Genomic DNA, 6,648 nt, shown 5'->3' with positions numbered 1-6,648 from the left:
CAAGGTATTTGTTATTTTGTGTGTAGATACTGCTAACGAGGTGTTGCCTGGTTCTCCTAATGGATTGATAACCTTGGTTCCTAACTGAGGAAAATACTTATCTCTATTATACTGCATCATCCTCTCCTCTTCAAGGAAATCTCAATGTAGCTCACAAGTAGCAATAACGAGTTACAATTCTTTGCGGGATAAGTTCATTTCTATCATTAGGAACAACGGTGATGTCACCTTTCTTAGTGACACAATGGACATGACTTACCCATCTACTATCAGCTATAGGTTAAATAATATCTGCTTACAGAAGCTTTAATATTTCAGTTCTTCACATCCTTCATTTTGGGACTCAAACGACGCTGATGATCGACGATTGGTTTAGCACCAGGCTCCATATTAATCTTGTGTTGACATGAAGTGGGATTGATGCCCTTAAGATCATCGAGAGTATACCCAATTGATGCACGATTCTTTCTCAAAGTTTTGAGTAACCTATTTTCTTCGTGCACTGAACAGTTAGCATTGGTAATAGCATGATATATTTTCTTTCATCAAGACAAGCATATTTCAATGTATCAGGAAGTTTCTTCAATTCAAACACATGATTAGTTTTAGGTGGAAGAGGGTCTCCCAAAGTCTTAACAGACAAATTATGCTTAAGGCCAAGTGCTTACCTAAAGAATATCTCATCTATTTCATTTCTTTCATTCATATGCATATCATTTTCATGGTCTAGCAGGTATTGTTCTAATGTATCAGTAGGAGGCCCTACAATAGAAGCAAGACCACTAATATCTTCTTTACTAGGCAATTCTTTATCATGCGGTTGTCTATTAAACTTGGAAAAATTAAATTCATGAGCTATATCACCAAACTTAACACTTACCTTTTCTTTAACACAATCAATTTCAATATTAACAGTTTTCAAGAAAGGTCTACCAAATATAATGGGACGAAAATCATCTTGAGGTGATCCAAGTAATAGGAAATCAGTAGGGTATTTGATCTTACCACACAAGACTTCAACATCTCTTATAATCCCAAGCGGTGAAATAGTATCTCTATTCACAAGATTAATAGTAACATCAATATCTTCTATCTCCGTAGGTGCAATATCATTCTTGACTTCTTGATATAAAGAGAACGGTATAGAACTTATACTAGCACCCATATCACAGAAGCCATGATAGCAATGATCTCCAATCTTAACAGAAACAACGGGCATGCCAACAACTGGTTTACTCTTATCTATTTTATCTTGTTCAGTGTCAACTCGTTTGGCAATTCTAGTAGCTTCCTTACATAAATAAATAGGATGCCCTTCAATATTATCAACTAAGAGATCTTTAGCTATTGAATTTTAGGTTTCACTTTAATTTGTTTAGAGGGATTAGGTATTTTAACATTACTTTTATGAACTACATATGTAGCCTTAACATGTTCCTTAATCCTAATAGGGAAAGGAGGTTTCTCAATATAAGTGGTAGGCACAACTGGATTAGTAGTATAAGCAATTGTTTCAGTTTTAACAATAACGGGTTCTTCACAAATTCCTTCAATGAGAGGATGAAATTTAATCAACTTCTCTTTAGGGAGATCAACATGAACAACAAATGATTCACAAAATGTAGCTACTATATCAGAGTCTAGTCCATAATTTGTGCTAAGCTTATGAAAAGCATTTGCTTCTATGAAAAACTTAACACAATCAAACTCAAGATTTATACCTAACCCATTACCTTTGTTGATTTCTCAATCTTCATAGTTGTGTTTAATCCTTTCAAGATCACAATTGAATTCAATAGTTCTATTCATGAAGGAGCCAGCAGAAGAAGTATTAAGCATTGTTTTATCTTCATGAGAAAGCCGAGCATAATTTTTTTGCATAATCACTTTTCTTGAGAGCTCGTGATTGGGGAATATATGCATCATATATTTAAGCCTCACCCAAGTTAGAGCGATACTTTATCCTTCACGAGGCCAAAAATTATATTTATATATATAATTCCCAATCACGATGAACCAAGTGCATGGGATAAAATTTCTGGTGGAATTCCAGCTTCAATCGGTTCTAGTCCCATGTTTCAGATTCATCCAATAACATATACCATGACAATGACTTTCCCCCCAAAGATAAAGGGAATAATTTCTTCATAAATCCATCCTCGGATAAACATGTAAGCTTAAATTATCCACAAACTATCTATATAGATTAGGTACATATCAGGATGTACTATTTCATCTCCTGTGTAAGGAGTAGCTAGCAGCTTCTATAAAACACCTGAGGGAATCTGATAATAAATATTCTTAGTAGGTTCAGTAGGTTGCGGAGCGGCTCTTGCCACTTTCGACTGAGGTGAAGATACCCCTGACAAGCCCCTCAAAGGATTACTTTCCATAGTGACAAGTAAAGATAAATTTCAGCACTTAATATTAATGTTTCCTTACCAAAGGTGCTTCACTCCCCGGCAATGGCGCCATAAAAGATTCTTGATGACCCACAAGTATAGGGGATCAATCGTAGTCCTTTCTATAAGTAAGAGTGTCAAACCCAACGAGGAGCAGAAGGAAATGATAAGCGATTTTCAGCAATGTATTCTCTGCAAGTACTAAAAGTAGTAGCAACGTGTAGTTTGATAGTAAGATAATTCGTAACAAGTAGCAAGTAACAATAGTAGCAAGGTGCAGTAAGGTGGCCCAATCTTTTTTATAGCAAAGGACAAGCCTAGATTACTTCTTATAGTGAGCAAAACATTCTCGAGGACACATAGGAATTCTTGCCTAGTCATGTTCATTATGTTTGGTTGATTCACATTCACTACTTTGATAATTTGATATGTCGATAGACTGATGCTAGGGTGTTGTTCTTACTTGAACATGCAACCCACCTATGATTACCCCCTCTCGCAAGCATCCACAACTACGAAAGAAGAATTAAAATAAATCTAATCATGACATGAAACATATGGATTCAAATCAGCCCCTTACGGAATAGTGTTTAAAATAGGGTTTAAGATTCTGTCACTCTCGCAACCCATCATCTACTTACTACTCCTCAATGCCTTCCCTCAAGCCCAAATATAATGAAGTGTCGTATAGTCGACGTACACACCACACCGCTAAAAAAAGAACAACACATATATCATCAAAACCTAAACGCTGACTGGCGCGCGTGCTATTAGGAACGCTGGAGCGGCTGCAAGATGACCATCCATCAGAAAATCCGACCAAGGTGGGACAAAATTTCTGTTCTGACCTTTGCTGTAAACTTAATCACGAATTGACCTCGTTTTGAAAAGATTTTCGAATCTGACATTTTCCGGTCACGCCAACATCTTTGGCGTCTGGTTTGCACGGCAAACGCCAGGGTCCGTGGCGTTTGGCACTGGCCCACACTTGCCTGGTCGGCGCTGATGTGGCGATGTGGAGACGCCATCCATCTTGGCGTTTGGGGAAGACGCCATAGCTCTCGGCGTTTGGTCCTACTCAATCACTTAAACCAAAAAAGCTACATGCACCATTACTGGAGTTGCTTCTATAAACAATTCTTTTGATTAATTACTCCCATAATTAAAAGCCTGCTAACCATCATTGCAAAACGAATTAACCCGCACCTAAATGCAACCAGTGGCGACAAATTTTCTGTCCGGATCGACTTTGGATGAGCCGTGAGGGTGAGATGGAGCAGATTTTTAGGAGATTAATATGGTGATCCGGTTTTAAATTAATTAATTCGCATGATGATTTACTTTTCTGTAATATCTGCGGTTGTTAGCCTATTATAAGGGCATCTCCAACGCTGACCCTCAAATCTTCCGCAACCGTTTGGACCGTGCTGTTCGGACAAAGAATTCATCCAACATGGTTCTGTATCGGTCCACGGCGTGGTCCCGATGCTTTTTCTTTCGCAAACCAGAGAAAAAAATGTGGGGGAGCTTTCCGGGAGTCGGGACTGCTGTCACGCCCGCTTCTGACATCCCTGGCCCATCCAAACCCTCCTCCCTCATCGATGCACGCTTCCCGCTCGAAACGGTCAGCGTGGATCCAGAGCGTCAGTGTCCGCATAGGACCAGAGCGGACGCGGCCACTCATTGGCGCCATCATTGAAGCAACGCGCCGACCGAAAGAGCGCAGCTCGCACCGCTTCCCGGTGCTGGCGTATGTTCCACGTTCAAACGACACGACGGCAGCCGGTCCGTCCGTCTGCCGCCCACATTGACGGTGCCCCCCTCAAACGCCCGGACTGACCGGCACCCCTCATATCCAGGCCAAATATAGGACGGATATGGAGACGTCTAGGCATGCCCGCCACGTCGGACCCGGCCCACGCTGGCGCACCCGACCCCCAATTCCTCCCTATCCGCTCGCCGGAACAAAACCTAGCCACTTCACTCCCCTCCCCTCCACTCTGCTCTGCCACCCAAGCTCGTCTCCGACTCCTTCCGACCGTCTCTGGCATGGCGGGCAGCGAATCTGAATCCTTCACCTCCAGATCCGTCGACTCCGAGCTTATCTCACGCGGCCCCGAGGAGGAGATGGCCGTCCGACTTGCACTCCGCCGCGCCTGGGAGGAGGCCCGTGCACGGCAGCGGTCGGACTCTGTGGATGTGGAGTGCATTTCTTAAGGCATATGACCGGTCACTGTCCACGGACGCGCCTAGACGCGTTCGCGAATGTTTGAGGGGTCCGATTTGCCAAGTCCGGTTGTAGATGCTCTAATAAACCTACACAGAGGAGTATTTCATTTGTTGTCTAGACATGCCTACGCCAAGACCAAGGTATTTTGTTTGAATCCTGAATTTTGATTTTTTTTTGACAATGTCTCTCGTTTTGCTAAACATAGCCAGATGGGTATGTGTGAAGACTACGTTTGTGTGTTCTAGCAGCTTGCAAATTCTCATGAAGAAAAAAACAAGTGGTGATTTGGTCAAGAGATCATCTCATATACTGTAACTTTAATCCCTTAAATTCAAGGCAGATCTCTTGATTCTCTTCTCCTTTTCTTTTTGCGTGCATGATACCAAATCAGGCCATGCTTGGATCCAAGGGACTATTTTTAGTCTGACTAAAACTAGTCTCTTTTAGAGGCTAAAGTTCCATTCACCTCTGACTAAAAAGAGGCTAGAACTAGTCTTGAGACTAAAAACTTTTAGTTAGAGGAACCCTACTAAAATGTAGATTAGTCCTCTCTCTCCTCATTTAACTCCTTTCCTTTAACACATGCAAGTTCGGGATTGGAGGGTTTGGAGAATAATAAATGCTCATTAACTCATTTTAGTCTATTTAGTATTTGTATCCAAGCATGGGTGAGGCTAGCAAGTTTTAGTCCCACTACTTTTAGTCATGGGACTAAAACGTATCCAAGCACTCTCTCACGATGAGGTAACCATACATGCTAGCTCTAGCATGGGCTGGGCTATCAATCAGGCCATTAATTACGGGAGTTAATTAAGAGATTTTTTATACTACAGAAGCAACTTCATTAATGGTGCATGTAGCCTTTTCTTTTCTTTGTTTAAGTGATGGAGTAGGACCAAACGCCAAGGGTTATGGCGTTTCCCCCAAACGCCAAGCGTCTCCGCATCGCCACATCAGCACCAACTAGGCAAGTGTGGGCCAGGGCCAAACGCCACGCATTCTGGCGTCTGCCGTGCAAACCAGACGCCAAAGATGTTGGCGTGACCAAAAAAGATCAGATTCAAAAATCTTTTTAAAACGAAGTCAATTCGTGATTAATTTACAGAAAAGGTCAAAACAGAAAATTTGTCCACCAAGGTGCGGTGCGTTTTGTCGTTTCGTAAGTTTGGCTGAAACAAGGCCCTCCAGTTCTTCGGTTTTTCCCCATCTTCCATTCCCGTCCCTCACGCTTTCCACACGGGGCGACAGAATTGAGCAATCCCTAGCCGCCGGAATTTGACGGCAGTAGCCGGCGAGAGTCCACCGCCGACGGGGAGAGCCTCTCCGGTTGGAACGACCACCCACATCGGGGCTGAGGGGAATCGCGCGCGTGGCCAGGACGTGGACCGACGGGAGAGACGCGGCGCCGCGGGCGCGGCAGGGAGAAGAGAGGAAGGGGGCGCGTGTGGGCGGCTGGCCGACGGGGAACCAACGCGTCTCTGCCACATCTACGAACTGCAAGTCAGTTTTCCGACGGCTATTCCTCCATTTTTCTCGTCTTCTCCAGAGGAAGAGCGGTAGGGGAGCAAATTGGAGACTAAAATCGCGAGCGGGGAGGTGAAATCGTAGTCCCAGTCGGCGATTCAAACCAAAATCGCGTCAGAGCTGTTGCCTACAGCAAAATCTCATCTCTGTTTGCCTGCATATTTGTGTTGGTTGCCTAATTACGTTGCCTACAACAAACCTCATCTCTGTTGCCGGCATATCTGCCCTGTAGGCAAATATATGTTGTCCATTTTATGTGTTTGTAGGCAACTCAAGTACTCAACCTGTATATATGTAGGCAAACTCACACACTAGTTAAGCTGGACGAGGGTTCTGTAGGCAACATCTATGTTTTTTCTGTAGGCAAATATATGCTGTCCATTTTTTCTGTGTTTGTAGGCAAGCTTAAGTACTGTAATATGGATTGTTACTTGGTCCTTTTTGTAGAAGGCCAATTTCTTTCAGGTTACTTGGTCTTTTTTTTGTGTTTTC

The 6,648-nt window shown here is 43.0% G+C and overlaps 1 protein-coding gene across 1 annotated transcript in view; it reads left to right on the top strand.

Moving 5' to 3' along the window:
* Window positions 1-4,451: 4,451 nt before the first annotated feature.
* LOC119292487 overlaps window positions 4,452-6,648 on the top strand; it is a 7,685-nt gene continuing 5,488 nt past the window's right edge. Inside the window, exons 1-3 of the mRNA XM_037571313.1 lie at window positions 4,452-4,572; window positions 5,738-5,791; window positions 5,888-6,132. Coding sequence (XP_037427210.1) covers window positions 4,452-4,572; window positions 5,738-5,791; window positions 5,888-6,132 — 420 coding nt within the window. The remainder of the gene's footprint in view (window positions 4,573-5,737; window positions 5,792-5,887; window positions 6,133-6,648) is intronic.

The sequence above is a fragment of the Triticum dicoccoides genome, chromosome 4B (genome assembly GCF_002162155.2).
Source record: "Triticum dicoccoides isolate Atlit2015 ecotype Zavitan chromosome 4B, WEW_v2.0, whole genome shotgun sequence".
NCBI lineage: Eukaryota > Viridiplantae > Streptophyta > Magnoliopsida > Poales > Poaceae > Triticum > Triticum dicoccoides.
Note: the sequence above shows the minus strand (reverse complement) of the source record. Positions and strands in the feature narration are given on the sequence as shown.